The 17270-nt window shown below is 37.9% G+C and overlaps 1 protein-coding gene and 1 pseudogene across 1 annotated transcript in view; both read left to right on the top strand.

The window, feature by feature from the left end:
* Positions 1-741: 741 nt before the first annotated feature.
* Positions 742-17270, top strand: part of SLC15A5 (solute carrier family 15 member 5) — a 93705-nt gene continuing 77176 nt past the window's right edge. The window contains exons 1-3 of the mRNA XM_027595350.1: positions 742-1102; positions 4992-5214; positions 16017-16186. Of these exons, the coding sequence (XP_027451151.1) occupies positions 742-1102; positions 4992-5214; positions 16017-16186 (754 nt within the window). The remainder of the gene's footprint in view (positions 1103-4991; positions 5215-16016; positions 16187-17270) is intronic.
* On the top strand, positions 12437-12661 carry LOC113922942 (annotated as a pseudogene).

Genomic DNA, 17270 nt, shown 5'->3' on the forward strand with positions numbered 1-17270 from the left:
TGCTGCTGACTAATAATAAGGAGTCAAAAAGCACCTATGATTCCGATTTCCTCCAAGAGGCTGTTCTACAAGCATGGGGTCAACTTAAAGGAAAAGGGTTTTTGTTTAATATTTTCTCCTTTCATTAGTGCACTTAAATTACTTTCTTGCAAACTCTGCTTGTTACCTAAATGTACTAGCACTTTTGTTACCTAATTAGCTTTCTTATCAGAATTCCAACCAAAAATAACAAGAAATGTAATAATGATAAGGTATCCTGCCCCCTCAAAACAGATTTCCTTTCGCGCTTTATCTCTCGGTGCTGTTCTGGCTTGTTTAATTAAAGTATCAGAAATTATTAGAATCAAATTATTTCTTGATCTAGTGCTCAAATTCTCCTGAAAAACTGCTTCTTTTGCCTCAGTATTTAAACCTTTATCAGTGTGAGGCAGATGAGTTTCCACATGTATGCAACAGGATTCATGTAATACAATATAAGTTTGGAGGAAGAGCCTAACTAGCCTCTAAATAATTAGACAAACACATCAGATTTGGCTACACTGGGCTACCGTGAACATTTAAATACTTGGGTCTCCTCTCCTGTGCTCCCCCACGTTAATGTGCAAAAAACCTTATGAAACTTTAGCATGGAGTTGTGAAATTCAAAGCAAAGATCTTACTTATTTTTTCATTAGAAGGGTGGGAGTAAAAAAATCACCAAGTTCAAAACACTGACATAAGTTGCATTCAAGGAGGGTAGTCATGCCTGTTACAGACTTTAAAACAATGGATGAGCGAGTATCCTTACATCACAGCCCTGAGAAGGAGAAAACTCTAAGACATACTGGTTATTTTGCTTCGGCATGCGCCGTGAAAAAAATTCGGGTTGGAATCTGCTTGCTTCTGGTGGAGATGTGTGAGAGGTTCACTTTCTTTGAAGTCGTCTGCAATATGATCCCCTTTTGCACTGTCAAGCTTGGCTATCCCAATTACCAGGCAGCCATTTTGAACTTGTGTTTTATTGGAACTTCAATACTTAGCCCTATGTTTGTGGGATGGCTTGCTGATGTCTGTCTAGGAAGAAACAAACTGGTATATGCTTGCTTATGTCTACATTTTCTAGGTGAGTGACCTCTTCTGACTGGATCGTTTTGCAACTTAATTGAATAGATTTTTGTTAGAGTTTTTACTCTCTCTTATCCTAATCTTGCTCTTAGTGTAAAATGTATTAAATGAAATAAGAATGTTGTTTCAATTTACTTTGTTCTCTGTATCATTTGAAGGACGCTAGTAAACGTATGTGCATATGTGTGTGTGTGGATGCTTTGGATGCTTTGATGCCTATATTGTTGTACTGATTGTATTTTATGGTAATTAGCTCTTTACATACCTGTCTTCTGTACTCCTTCAAACACCCTCCTTTTCCCCCTTCCTACCCCAAGCCCAAATTCATGACAAATTCTATGTGAAACATGAAGTTCATTTGTTTCACAACTAAGATGAAATGTGCTAAAAAGGTTTTTGAAGTTCAGGTAGAATAATTGAAGAATGTTTTCATCAAAAGGTGGTTTTTAATTAGTCATAGAGTAAGATTGCATATGGAGGTGTGATTTCTATATTATGAACTATGGCTACATGCTAAATAAATGAGTGAATCCAAATGTTACACTAAACTTCTTTACATAGAGAAAAATAAATGTATCTACAAAACTTTGGGAGTGAAGTGATCCTGGGAAATGTTGGGGAAATATCAAGATTGTTTGATAAGGTATAGAAAGTAAGTTGATGAACAGTTTAGAATTTGGGGCTAAAAAGTTCAAGTTGTTCTTCTGGACAACAAGGAGTCACTGAAGATATATGAAAAACATCTGGGAAATGTTTTTCTTCAATAAACAGGATAGGAAACCACAGTGAGAGGTTAAATAGAGGGAGACCAGAACATCTCAGGAGGACGGTCTAGGAGAAGTGTCCATCCAGGACAGACCATGTGGAAAACCATAAAAACTTGGCAACTAAACAAGAGCACAAATATGATGGAGGAACAAAAATTAACTCCAAGTTTCTGAGCTGAGGAACTTAGGAAGCTAGTATGTGGTTCACTGATACTGTGAAATGTAACAGAAATGCAGGTTTGGGGGGAAAGGGGAGGAGATAAATGAGGAAGGGGTGGATATCGGGTATTCAACATATCCCCCAATTTCAGACAGGTGATAAATTACCATTCACCATTCATCAGTTAGAGTGTGATTCAAACTTATAACTCTTTACTGCGTCAGCTTTGTTAAGTAAAAATGAAGTTACGGCATGGCAAATATTCAGTCAACATTCAACAAATATTCTTCAGTGACCACTCTGGCCTTATCCCAGGATCTGGGAATGCAACAGAAAAGAAAGCAGTCTCTTGTCTGCCAAAGTTGACTTTCCAGTGTGGGAAAGAGAAAATAAACAAGCAAATGATATTATGTCAGGTGCTCAGGAGTGTTACAATGAAAAATATAGGTGGGTAAGGGGGAGACAGGGCAGACTAGACAGAAACATGGTTGCTGTTCTGTATCAGAGAATGTTTTCTGATAAGAAGACATTTAAGCAAGTGTCTGAATGATTTACTCTTCTTGTCTTGGTAACAGGCCATACCCATGGCACTTGGCAACTTCTTATTTAACATGGCAATTCCTATCAGTCTAAATTCCTGCATAACCCATCAGACTAGGCCTGAGTCCCAGTTTTAGAATTTGACAAATAAAAGACCTAAATCAACTCCATATCCATTCATTTTCTTATGAAAAGCCATTTCCTTGTGCCCCCCACTCACGGCTGCCATCAAATTCCAACCAGTCACTGAGTATCAGAGGTTCTATCAAAAATATGTCTTCTGTTTCAAATGTTAACCCTTAGCTCAAAAATGCAGTTTTCTTTTTCTTGACCGTCACAATGGCCTATTTACTGGGCTATTAGAGGTCAGTATGACTCCAATCCATATACCTTTCTACTAACAACACTAAGAATAAATAAGAATAAATCTATATATAGCTATATAAATCTATAGAATAAATCTACATATCGGCTCTATTATCTAAAAAACAAAATCCAATTTAGTACATAAGAACCTTTACAATCTGTCCCAAATTTATCTTTCCAGACTTTTGTCTCAGTATATGACCTCAACCATGCTGAACTTTTGCTTGCCTCTAATCCCCTACCCTACTTCTCTACTGTTACTTACGCTTTCTTTCTATGCCGGAAATTGTCAACCTTCCTTTATCTTTCTACTCCATAGCCAAGACTTGAAAAATCCTGTCCTTCCTTCAAGACCCACCTTGCTCAACCACATTCTAATCATACCTCTATAATTTCACTTACCACATCATAATCTAATTTCCACCTGAATGTCTGTCTTCTCTGATGGACTCGTTAGCTCCTGGAGAGCACACCAGGGGACTCCAACCACCCAGCAAAGGATATGATGCATCCTGGTGTTTTATACAGAGCTACCAAGTATGTGTGCTGATTTTGGAGGACACAATACAGCACACGTCAGAGAGGAGACTTCCTCTCATACATGTCATAGACTTGTATCTTTATTACTTCAATTTTACAACAGATAAAAACAAAGTTTTGATCTAATGAAATCAGTATATTATGACGTTTCCTCAAAAGATGGAAGTAGGGTGTCTTTCTAATTTACACAAAGGAACTACTAAGAGTGCTTTGTCTTTAAGTATATGGTTGCTGCAAGAAGTCACTCCTCTGCCCACCCCCTCTGGATAGCCCTTAGCCTCGCCAGGCCTCACATCACACTTCCAGAGACGAGGAGGATCGAGTGGCAGAGAGAAGTAGTTGGCATCATATCTGGCCCAACTTAAATTGAAACATTTCAAACTCAGTAATTTAAAGGACCGGCTCTCATGGTAAATCAATTTGTTACCACATATTGAGTGCATATATTCTTCAGATTATAAAAGCCACTGTAAGGGAGATAAAACATTAGACCCAATTTCTGCCTCTAAGGAACTTATAGTCCAATTGAGAAAACTAACCACATACAGCCACCGTATAAAAAATCATATGAAAAATATGAATGCTAAATTAGTAAAGCCCAGATTATATCTGGGTTACTCTGTAACATTGGGCAAGTCCCTTAAACTCACCGAACCTGGATTTTTTTTTTTTTTTGGAAAATTGGAATAAGAAAATCTATCTTCTGACATCACCAAGTTTTTCCAAGATGAAACAATATAATACATATAAATGTTTTACAGAATTTAAAGAGCTACACAAAAGTATGGAATTGAATCGTAATTTCTATTAAACAAGGAAAGTGTTCGAGTGTGGTCCCGCTGAGATGAAAGTGAGAAGAGGCTGGACCCCCATCCCTTGTCCCTTCCTGTCCTCCCTGCTCCTCCTCCTGCCCGTTACTGAATCACCCACCTCACCTTCTCACCTCTGTGTGCGCCAAGATGGCTCTGCTCAGGGCCATAAGAAGTGAAAGAAATCAAAGGGCATGAAAAGGAGAAAGAGAAGTAGAAAAGGCACAGAGATCTGTGTTCTTCTTTCCGCTATGATAATGTTCTCCGTAAAACATTTTCTTTAACAGGCTCCTGACAAGTCTGAGATCTTTGAGTTTTCTATCACTCTAGTGACTGAGAACAAATAACCCTTCCTAACAGTGGCTTTCTCTGGGGGGTGAGATTAGAGGCATCTCTCGTTTCTTATATGATCTATATCCAAATGTTGTTAAAATGGACATGACTTGCTCATACACTCTGTGGGAGAAGATAGGTCAAGTTGAAGAGGGGAAAACCTAGGCCCCTGGATTAATTAAAACACAGAGTGAAGAAAAATTTCACGTTTAGAAAAATCATGCTGTCTCCAGAATCGCAGTGACTAACAAATATTTCAGGGAGACAATGCCATAATGATGCTCCTTTCAGAGGAAAAACCTTATTTATAATGTGGTTTGGTGATTGGGTTGGTCTGTGCCATATTTATTCTCCTTTTTTCTCTATCTACAGGCACTGCTTTGTTATCCGTGGTTGCTTTTCCCTTGGAAGATTTCTATATAGGCACTCACCACATGATTAACCATATACCAAAGGAGGAGCAGAAGAGGCTGTTCTACACAGCCCTGTTGGCCATCTGCCTTGGTACAGGAGGAATGAGAGCCATCATTTGTCCACCGGGTGCCTACAACCTTCAGGAGCGTGGATCCCAGAAACAAATGTCTTTTTTTAACTGGTAAGTTGTACTGGCTAGGCGTGAAATGAGCCTTATGACATTCCTCTCCCTTCTGGGGTTTCTCATTGTTTGCTCTCTCGTCCCATTTTGATGGTAGTAATTCGGTGTTTGTCATTGACTGGCCTGGGTCAAGTGACGACGTGACAGTGCCTGGGACAGGATTCAGCCAGTAAGTGCGGGGGGCCTATGAGTCAGGCACAGACACTGGCTTGTCATACTGAATAGAAGGTGGCTTTGGAGCCAAATAGGCCTCGACTCTACTTAACACGAGCTATCTGATCTTCTCTATTAAGTCTCAGTTTAATCATTTGTGAAGGGCTATCAATAATACCTCTTCTTGGGTTTTATTAGAGGCAATAATGTGTGTCTTGCAGGCAGAGAATCTGGCACATAGTAGGGGATCATAAATGGTAGCTGTTATTAGTTCTGTCTACACCGTAAGAGGCGAATTTGGCAGAGATTATAAATTCACAGGACAGTGCAGAGAGAAGATAAAAAAAGGACAGAAAAAGTATTTTACAATTTGTTGAAACATCAGCCAGCACTTCTGTTTGGCATCCACTTCACCCTTAACACCTAAAAGAGTTTATATTCCATGAAAATCAAACTGCCTTTCTGTGAATCTTTTTCCTCCCAGTGAGTTCTTACACAATTTTATGTGGTTTTAAGGAACCAATTTTTATTATCAAATACGAATTCAAAAAAAAATTTCAATCTTAAGGTAGAGTATTTTGTTGTTATTATTCATCAGCGAATGTCAAGTAGATATGAGAATATTCTTTTGTTCCCTCTTTTCTGTGAAATGAGTTGTCAACATTTTTCTAAATATTCTGTATTTCCAGCAATGTTAGCAATGGAAGAAATCAAGGCACAGACAGAATCAGACAAAACATTTAAAGAAAATTCATATTTAAAGCATTAAATGAAAAAAATGTAGCATAAATAATCTCTGTATATATAACTACCCAAGGCAGTCAGTTTCTTTCTTTCCTTTTCTTTCTCTCTCCCTCTTTCTTGCTCTTTCTTTCTTTCTTTCTTTTTCTTTCTTTCTTTCTTTCTTTCTTTCTTTCTTTCTTTCTTTCTTTCTTTCTTTCTTTCTTTCTTTCTTTCTTTCTTTCTTTCTTTCTTTCTTTCTTTCTTTCTCCCCCCACTTCCAATTATATTAATATTACAAAGCACTCAGGCCTATTTTGGATTCAGTCCAAAATGTCAGAAAATAATGCAGTTTTACCAAAGGTGGAAGGGACTCTTTACTTCCTTATAGCAAATTCTGCCTCCTTGACCTGCCCAAAGGAGAAAGAAAAATCCTTCTTTTTTATTCTATTCGGAGGTTTTAATCCTTAATTAGCAACATCATTTTGATTAAATAAGACTCTGGAGGATTAAGACTGGAGAGCAATCAGTTGTTCTGAGAGATAGCTCTGGAGAATTTATTGTACTGTGGTCTTAGTCATTCAGAGTTGTGTTTAATCAAAGTGACATTTCTCAGTGTTGATTACAAAGGAGACATTATATGAATGAAATATTTCCTTTGGGAAAGGGAGGGACTCCCAATGGGTTTGTACTTTAGGTCTTTAAAGGGGGGATGGGGAGTGGGGTAAAAATGAATTTCTGCAGCAGTGAGGAGCCAGGCCAAATTTAGGATGAGCACATTTCAGTGTGTCTTATTATTTCCTAATTTCACTAAAATCTCTAATAAAAAGAATCATGCACGGGTGCCTGGATGGCTCAGTTGGTTGAACATCTGACTCTTGGTTTTCAGCTCAGGTCATGATCACAGGGTCAAGAGATCTAGCCCACATCAGCTCCCTGCTCAGTGGGGAGTCTGTTGAGATTCTCTCTCTCCCTCTCCCTCTGCCCCTTTCCAACACACTTGTGTGCTTTCTCCTCTCTCTCTCTAAAAAATAAATAAATAAATCTCTAAAAAAAGAAAAGAATCATGCAGAATTTTTAAAACCTAACATTAAAGCACCTAGAAATGTAAGGTACCTGAGTGGCTCAGTCGGTTAAGCATCTGCTTTCAGCTCAGGCCATGATCCCAGGGTCCTGGGATTGAGCCCCATGGAACCCCACATTGGGCTCCCTGATCAGTGGGGAGTCAGCTTCTCCCTCTGCCCCTCCTTCTGCTTGTGCTCTTTGTCTCTCAAATAAATAAATGGAATCTAAAAAAAAAAAGGGCGCCTGGGTGGCTCAGTTCGTTGAGCAACTGCCTTCGGCTCAGGTCATGATCCTGGAGTCCCGGGATCGAGTCCCTCATCGGGCTCCCTGCTCGGCAGGGAGTCTGCTTCTCCCTCTGACCCTCTTCCCTCTCGTGCTCTCTATCTCTCATTCTCTCTCTCTCAAATAAATAAATAAAATCTTTAAAAAATAAATAAATAATTAATTAATTAATTAATTAAAAAAAAAAAGCACCTAGAATTGTGCATGAGGAATCAAGGTCTTACTCTTTCATGTGCTAAAGGACTCTCTGGATAGTAAGCTTCTTGAAGGCTGAATCTGGTTGTTTCTGTTTTTGGCGGGGGTGGGGTTAAGTTTATAGTACCAGGCTACAGGGAAACTGCTATGGGCAGCTGCTTTTTGTAATTTATGGAAAAGAATATTAACTCTATTGCTGTATGTACTGCAGGGTGGGTGGCAAGATGGACAGAGACCCTATGGGGCAGCCAGAAAGCTGAAAGGATCCTGACTCTGTCACAGGAGTTTTCTACTTTTTGGCAAGTCCCTTGACCTCTCTGGGTACCAGTCCCTCATCCACAAAATGGGAATAAACTGGACGGCGGTTTATAGCTTATATATAAAGTATCCTAGCACATCATAGGTATTCAAATTAGGGTAGCTATTGTTATTAAATGACAAATCAGCTAAAATCATTGTCTAAATTCTGGGCAAGAGGGAACACATTTAAGAGGAGCCCATCTTTAAATGGGCAGTGCCTTAATTTAAAATCTATTTCTCCATGTCAAAAATGCCTCTAGAAAATACAAGTTTCGTTAATATAATGAATTTCAGTAGTGTCTTAAAAAACAGCATACCACTTGAATCTGTAACCACTTGAAGGCTGCATCCAGTTCTATTTTCAGCACAGATGTCAGATGTTCCTAGTTACAGGACCTTTAATGAGATGTGTCATTGCATCTATACCACCTAAAGCTTCCCAGTGATTATGTTAAATAGTATAGACTGGAAGTCTCGAACATTGAAAGCACCACTTCCGAGTAGAGCTGCCAAATGTAGGTGAGAAAACCACTCCTAGCCAACATTACCATCTGGTACTGGATCTTCCTCAACTATGTACCTTATTGAAAGAATAAAACTAAACTCCCTAAAATCAAGAGGCATAATAATCTTCCAACATCCTTGTGCCGTTATCTAGATTAGAACCTGGCTCTTCCAGCATTTTCCAAAATCTGAGGTGTGCAATTAAGAGTCACCACACTGGAGATTTTCTAGGTAAATACACCTGTGCAGTATCTTTTCTGGAAGCAAAAAGAGAGGTGGATAATTAAGTCTGTCTATAACCATAATTTTAAATTCTACTGCAATTAACTTCAAATCTTGCTTCCACATTTCTCTACTTACTTCACCTGGTAATTTGCATCCAATCTGCATATCATAGTCTGTTCCTAACTAGTTACCAGAGTGAATTATACATGATTTAAAAGTCCAAATAGAATATTGGTAGAGTTCTTGAAAAAAATCTGGAGACTAACTTATTCTATCCCAGAAATTTTGAATATCTGGTACTCAGACTGACTCTACATAATATTTGTCTCACACTAAAATATTCTGATGTTAATACTTACTTGAATTTAATAGCTTTTTCTTAAGGAAACACTAAAGGTAAAAATTTATTATCCCACGGAATGTTTTTTCAGAAGCTGTTTTAATATTCACTTGAGTGTTGCTTGAAAGCAGCGAGTCTCAATCTTAGATGGACATAAAAGCCAACTGAGGGCTCTTAAAAATACTGATTCCTGGGCCTTGGCATCAAAGGTTCCATATATATTGGTTTGAGGCGAGATCCAGAGACCAGGAATATTTTTTTTTTTTTTTTTAGCTGCCTAAGTAGTCGGGTTTAAGAACTACTACTCTCAAGCAGTTGTCTGATTTTGAGAATCATTTAAGGGTTTTATTTTAAAATGTTTCCTAGACCCCACCCACAACTTCCAAGATCAGAATTTCCTGGAAGCATAGCTGGGAAATGTATACCACTTTTATCACGTGCTTCAGAATTTTGAAAACAATTCCAGAGATATAAGGAAAGGGGATACTAAGGTGGTCTAGAGATAACTTTGAAAAGAAATGGAAGTGAACATTGTTTGAGTGCACATACCAGATGCTAGGCAACTTTGAAAAGTTTTGACGATTCATAGCTATTTTTCACCATACTTAGAAATCTATCTGATTGAGAAATTCTACCTAATCCTTGAGAAGAGAAATGAAATATGAATCTACTTAATTCTGCAATATTAAAATCATAATTTGTAATGTACATTTCAGCCAACAAAATGAAAGCAGTTCATGGAATAATTGTATTAATACTCAAAATATCATCTGAGTTCCATACTGAGGAATAGCCTGTAAATAGCTTTAACAAAAAAAAAATCACTAAACCTTCCAAAATTCTATTTGCATGGGTTCTAGCCAAGCTTAACAAATGCTTCCCACCCACTCTAAATACAACAGACACCTCCTTCTTTACTTTTGCCAAAGTTGTAAGCTTCCGGGAAATACACTCAGAATTCCTCTCCAACATATAATTGTGGAAACCAAAGAAAATTGAGGAAAAAAAGAAAGAAAGGCAAATTTTTTACATGTCCTACTGTTCCTTCTTTTTCTTAAGCCCTGCTTGGTCGCTTTTCAACTTGGTAGGTACATGACTAGGGACTTACTTTCATCAGTAAACATGCAGTGGTCTAAAAATCTTAAATAAAGGAAATAAGAAAATGATATACAGGAACAACTGTTAGGGTTAGGATGTTGGCAAAAAAAGGAGAGGGGAGGGAGGACCCAAGAGAGAAAGGGAATGAGAGTAAGTTAAAAGAAGCAAAGGCAAGGAGAGCAAGAGAGAAAGAGTGAGACATTCTCCTAAATTTCTTAATTAAAAATATACTTTTTTACTTTAATCGTGCTGTCTATTCACCAAAACCAACACTCTTCCTTTATTAAATGCCTTTTCTTTAACTGCAGTGTTGAAAAAAATTATAGATAAAAAGTATCTAGAACTGCAAAATTTCCATTTGCTTCTTCTTTCTCAAATTCATGGCCACCAGAGTATTCTTTGAAGTACTTCAATGGGTCAATGGTTATGCTAAAAGAAGCAACCATTGACAACCACCATCCACCAGGAAATCAGCATCCAAGTGTTTCCTTGACTTTTCTAAACAGTTCAATTTTATCCCATTGAAGAACCACAAATCCCCTGGTGAATTATCTCAATATTGCTCAGTGCAAAATAAAATATTCTCCCTGAACTCTGTACATTGTCCACTACAACCACAGAGACCTGAGAGCTTGCCTTTCCTCTTGGTATCTTCTTGGGTTAAGAAAAGCCAATTTAAACCATTTTCCCTAAAATCACTGAAAATAACTCACGTATGTCAAAATGGGGCAGCCTAAGAAATAACAAAGTATTTGAGCGACTTTAATCATGATTACTAAATAAGTTAAGGCGAATGTTTAAAAGAAATAATCTCAAAAGGATTGCTGAGGTTTGCAGCAACAAGTTTCTTTTCCTTATTTGTATTCAATACCATAGACCCACGAAAACAAACAAACAAAAAAATTGGACTTATATGTACTCCCAGTTATTTGCAGTTCCCAGTCTGTATTTAAAAGTAGACTAAAGAAACATATTTTTATGGCTGCTTTCAATTTTCCTTAATCACTGGTATTTATTTTGCTTTAGTGCCTTGCTCTCTGACTTTCTGTGTGAGAGGTGTTTTATATACTCAATTTGCTAGTGAGCTATGAGATGAAAGGAGTCTTAATGGTGAGTTTGAAGACTGTGGATTTTTATTTCTTTTATTTTTTTACAGTTGATACATATACAATTTCACCTTTAATTATCTATGGCTTATCCTGTCCATGGATCAATAAAGACATATAGAAAACATGCCTGTACTAGGTAATTCTTCCAGAAAATTACACAATCAAATAGGTTGGATGGCATTTGTTAAAATACATTTAGTACTTAGTGTGAAATCTCTTCCTATACATAGCTAGTCAACACTATAATTCTTTTGTTTCTAACTACCTTTCACAAGATTTAAGTCTTGGAATAATTGTAATTTTCCTTGACCCTCTTTAGAGCGATTTAGTTTACATCACCATGTGGTGTTCTGAGGAGCCAGACAACGTCCTCTTGGATTTTCTCAGCAATATTGAACATTTAAAAAAAGAGTTTCCTACAGATTGAAAGAACTATAACACTGAGGTAGCTCCAGCTTCTCTCAGTTGCTTCAGCCACAACTCAAGCATGCAGCTTGCAACAGCATAACAGGATGACCCAAGACTGAGCCTGGGAACTTCATCCAGTTGTCCTACAAAACTCTAGCTTTGTGTCTCGCCTGCACTGTGACAAGTTTTTGGTAGTGGATTATAGTAAACCAGTTTCCTCAGCATGGCCATGTTTGATGTTTGATTACTTTCCTAGGTCAATTATTGAAAATTTGTTTTTGTATGTCCTTGGTTGATCACTTGGTTTTTATGAGATGCCATGTTATTCATCAATTACTTATTTACTATCCCTATATGATGGGCCTAGAACCATGTTATGTCCTGTGGAGACAAAGAATAAGGTGTTGCTGTCAGGGATCTTACAATCTGTGAGAAGACAAAACTGACAAAAGTGAAATCATTGCAGCACGGATTGTTTTAGAAGTTCAGAGAATTTCTATTCAAGAGAATATTGAATGAAGGAAAAGAGACTTGACATGGACTTTAGTTAAGTGAGAAAAGGTATAAATATGGGAGCACCTGAGTGGCTCAGACGGTTAAGCATCTGCCTTAGGCTCACATCATGATCTCAGGGTCCTGGAATCAAGCCTTGTGGTGGGCTCCCTGCTCATCAGGGAGTCTCCTTCTCCCTCTCCTTCTGTCCCTCCCCGCACTTGGGCTCACTCTCTCTCTCAATAAATAAATAAATAAATAAACAAAATCTTTAAAAAAAAAAAAAGTTATAGGGGGGCATCTTTGAGCTCGCCGAGTAGACACCGTGAGCAAAGCTCACCCTCCCGAGTTGAAAAAATTTATGGACAAGAAATTATCATTGAAATTAAATGGTGGCAGACATATCCAAGGAATATTGTGGGGGTTTGATCTGTTTATGAATCTTGTGATAGATGAATGTGTGGAGATGGCAACTAGTGGGCCATAGAACAATATCGGAATGGTGGTGATAGGAGGAAACAGTATCATCATGTTAGAAGCCTTGGAACAAGTATAAATAATGGGCGTGTTCATCAGAAGAAATCAACTGCTTCCACGTGTCTCCTCTCCACAGTACCTGTCTTACTACAATGTAGAAATCAGGTCGTGTGCATTTTCATATTGAACTTTTTTGTTAAATAAACTTTTATGAGTCAAAAAAAAGTTATAGGGATGGAAATGAGCAACCATGTTTATAAGACAGCAAAGGGGCAAGGCTAGCTGAGCACATGTCTCATTTCCAAATATACATCACACATCTATTTCCCTCTCTCCCTTGATTTTGCTACCCCCACTCCAGTTCACTCCTAGCTCTCCTCCAGACTACGGTAGCTGTGATTGGTCTCCTTACCAGCCCCTGTGCATAGATCTGAAACAATAATCCTTTCTTTTATCCATGTAAAAGAAGATCATTTCAGGGGCACCTGGGTGGCTCAGTCGTTAAGCGTCTGCCTTTGTCTCAGGTAGTGGTCCCAGGGTCCTGGGATCGAGCCCCGCATCTGGCTCCCTGCTCAGCGGGAAGCCTGCTTCTCCCTCTCCCACTCTCCTTGCTCATGTTCCTGCTCTCGTTATCTCTCTCTCTGTCAAATAAATAAAATCTTTAAAAAAAAAGATCATTTCAGCCCCATAATCAATCGCCTTCAAATGGCTTCCCATTGTACTCTGGGATCCTGACCTGAGCCAAAGGCAGACACTTAACCAACTGACCCACCCACACACCCCATAAATTCATGTCATTTGAGCACCATTCCAAAGAGAAAAAACAATATTTATAATTAATAATATATAAAACATGGTGAGAAGCATGAGTGAAAGGTAATTTCAAATGTTAAAGCTTATATTAATGAGGAAATGGTGGTGTCATGAACTTAGACCTGGAAAGAAGTATAAAAAGAACACATACTCAAGTTAACCTCTTCTTAGAGGCTGCACCAGGACAGATGGTTCCTACTCATGGCTCTGCAATAACACAGCTGTGAGAATTCAATTGAATCAGTTCAGGTCTCCAATGCTACAATATCTTCTCTGAAACAGACTTGGAAAATTCTTGTGACCTTGGGTTAGGGGAAAATTTCCTAGATACAACACTAAAAGCATAATCCTTAAGAGGGAAAAAAATATTAATATTTGGGCTTCATCAAAATTAAAAATTTATGCTCTCCAAAAGACACTGTTAAGAAATGAAAAGACAAGACACAGACTGAGAGAAAATATTTGGTAATCATATATTTGATGAAAGACTTGCATCCAGAATATATAAAGAACTCTTAAAATTCAATAAAAAGAAAATAAACAACCTTGTTTTGCTTTAAAGTGGCAAAAGTTTTGAACAGCAATTTCACCAAAGAAGATATATAGTCATTAGGGAAATGCAAAATAAAACCACAATAGGATACGAACACACATCTATTAAAACCGCTAAAATTAAAGACTGATCATACCAACTGTTGGCCAAAATGTATTAGAGATATTCGAAGGAGTTATTAGAACTCTCATACACAGGTTGCACTTGGTGCAAAATGTTACAATTCCTTGAAAACCATTTGGAAATTTCTTAAAATGTTAAATATTCATCTACTATACCATCTAGCCATTACACTCCTAGGTTTTTTTCCCCAAAGAAAATGAAAGTCTATATCTATATGAAGACTGGTACGTGAATGTTTATAAGAGCATTATTCGTAATAGCCATAAGTTGAAAAAACTGTCCATCAACAGATAAATAGATAGATGAATTGTGTTATATTTATGTAATAGAATACTTTTTGGCAATATGAAGGAATGAACTGATAAAAGAAAAAAAACATGGATCAATTTCAAACTAATTATGCTAAATGAAAGAAGCCAGATAAAAAGAGTACTTTTTTATTCAGTACACTCCACACCCAACATGGGCTTGAACTCACCACCCTGAGATTAAGAACCACAGGCTTCTGGCAACTGAATCAGCCAAGCACCTATGTTCATGACCAACCTCAAGTGGCCCCTTAGCATTACCTAGCAAGTAACCGGTATACAATCTTTCTCCTCCTCCTCCTTTAAATGAGTTCAAACCTCTTTTCTCCTCAAACCTTCAATATCCTCTCCCCATAGCCATTCTTACCGGTTGACTCTGTTTCCTCTTTCACTTAGAGGAAGAAAGAAAAAGGAAGGTAAGGGAAAGGGGAAGGGAGGGGAGGGGAAAGGAGAGGAGAGGAGGGAAGGGAAAGGGGGGAAGGGAAAGCAAAGGGATGGAAAAGGAGGGAAGGGGAGAGGAGGGGAGGGGAGAGGAGGGGAGGGGAGGGGAGAGGAGGGGAGGGGAGGGAAGAAAGGAGGGTAGGAGGGAGGGAGGAATGAAGGAAGAAAGGAGGGTGGGAGGGAAGGAGAGACAGAGAGGAAGGGAGGGAGGAAGGAAAGAAGGAAGAATGGAATAATTAGAACATGCAGAGGAAATGCCATAGGATGAGCCTGAGTGGTCACACTCTTGACAGACCCATCCCCTAGAGTCTGGGCAGAACCTGTGACCTGCCTCCTCTCAATAGAATATGGCAGAGACAACAGGATATCAACCCCTGATTATGTTGTTATATGGCAAAAGTGAAGGGATTTTGCAATATAATTAAAGTCTCTAGGGGCACCTGGGTGGCTCAGTCAGTTAAGCATCCGAGTCTTGCTTTTGGCTCAGGTCATGATGTCAGGGTCATAGGGTCGAACCCCTCAGGCTCCTTGCTCAGCAGGGAGTCTGCTTGAGGCTCTCTCTCCCTCTCCCTCTGCCCCTTCTGCCACTCGCACACTCTCTCTACCTCTCTCTCTCTCTAAAATAAATAAAATCTTTTTTTAAAAATGTCTCTAATAATTTGATTTTAAATTATTCAAAGAAGAGATTATCCTGGAATCCTGGGTGGGCCTGATCTAACCAGGTAGGCCCTTTAAACCTTAGTGATAATCTATTAGTGTTTGCCCAACTGAAAAATTTATCAAAACTCATAAAACTATATATTCAAGCAGGTATTTTATTGTATTTAATTTAACCTCAATAAATTTGTAAAATTAGTGTTAAGACCCCTCCTCTGCAATGGGATTCTAATAGCAGGGATTTAGACCCAGTGAAAGGTTGAGAGACATAGATTATGTCCCCAAAATTACAAACCAGACTACTTACTGCTATAGGTACTATTCATTAGACATATTTGATTAAGTATTGTCTATGGCTTCTCTAGTACCACGACACTTTTTTAAAAAAAAAGAAGTCTAATAAACAATATTCGCCAATTCTAGTTCAGCTAACAGGCCACCACCTCATAGCTTACATTTATATCAAAGCATTAAAATTAGCAATTGTTCTCTGAAGTAACTGAATGGTCTTTTTATTTCTGTCTGTCTGTGTATCACAGGTTTTGTTGGATCATGAACCTGAAAGCAACTGTTGTCTTTCTGGGAATATCTTACATCCAGCACTCAGGGGCCTGGGCCCTGGTTTTACTCATTCCTTTTATGTCTACACTTATGGCTTTGATAACTCTTCATATGATGCACTGTAACTTGATTTATCAGCCAGAAAAATGTAAGTAAATCATACTTCACGTTAATTTTTTTATTTTTATGGTTTTCTTGATCTACTTGATCATCTTCATCTTTGATCCCCTGTAACTTCTCTTTCAACTCACAGAATTTGGGGATTTTGCTAGCTACTACGCTTGAGAGCAACAAAATCTGCAAGAATATCAACAATCTGTAACATCTTTTACGTTTCCCTTGTTCAAAACAGTTTAATAATTGGATGTTTTAAACAAAAACAAAAGTAAAAAAAAATCATGTATGCACGCTCAGCTTCAACTATCATCAACTCCACTCACTCTCTCCCCATCCCACCTGGTAATTTTGAAGCAATAATATAATATTATAGCATTTCTAAGTGAAATAAGGCAGTCAGAGAAAGACAAATACCCTACAACCATACCACTCAGATGTGGAATTTAAGAAAGAAAACAGATAAACATATGGGAAGGGGGAAAAGAAAAAAAGGAGGAAAGGAAACAAAACATGTATTTAGACAAAGATAGAGAAGAAACTAAGGGTGGATGGAGGGAGATGGGTGGGGGATGGGCTAGATGGGTGACGGGTATTAAAACATGCACTTGTTGGCATGAGCACCGGGTGTTGTATGTAAGTGATGAATCACTGAATTCTACTCCTGACACCAATATTGCACGATATGTTAACTAAAATTTAAATTAAAAAGTTAAAAATAAATATGATAGTATTTCATTTGTGTGCAAGTGTGTAAATGACATACTTTTCTAAAAAACATATTCACAATGTCATTATTACATACACACACACACAATGAAAGAGAGAGAATTTAATACCATTGAGTATCTGCTCACTGTTAAAATCTGTTTCCATTTTTTAAATTTGTGTATTTTGTTTCGTTTGAATCAAATCCAGATAAGGTCCATACATTCCAAATGGCAGATATGCCCCTTACATCATCTATATTCCTCTTTCATTTCTGTTGTTTTTTTTTTTTCATTTTTTTAAAGAAGTCTGAACATTCCACAGAGCATTTCTCATAGTCTGGATTTCACTGATTATATCCACATGTTGTCACGCAACAGGTGTTTCTCCTTCTTAATTCCTTTTAATTA

The sequence above is a fragment of the Zalophus californianus genome, chromosome 9, assembly GCF_009762305.2.
Source record: "Zalophus californianus isolate mZalCal1 chromosome 9, mZalCal1.pri.v2, whole genome shotgun sequence".
Taxonomy (NCBI): Eukaryota; Metazoa; Chordata; class Mammalia; order Carnivora; family Otariidae; genus Zalophus; species Zalophus californianus.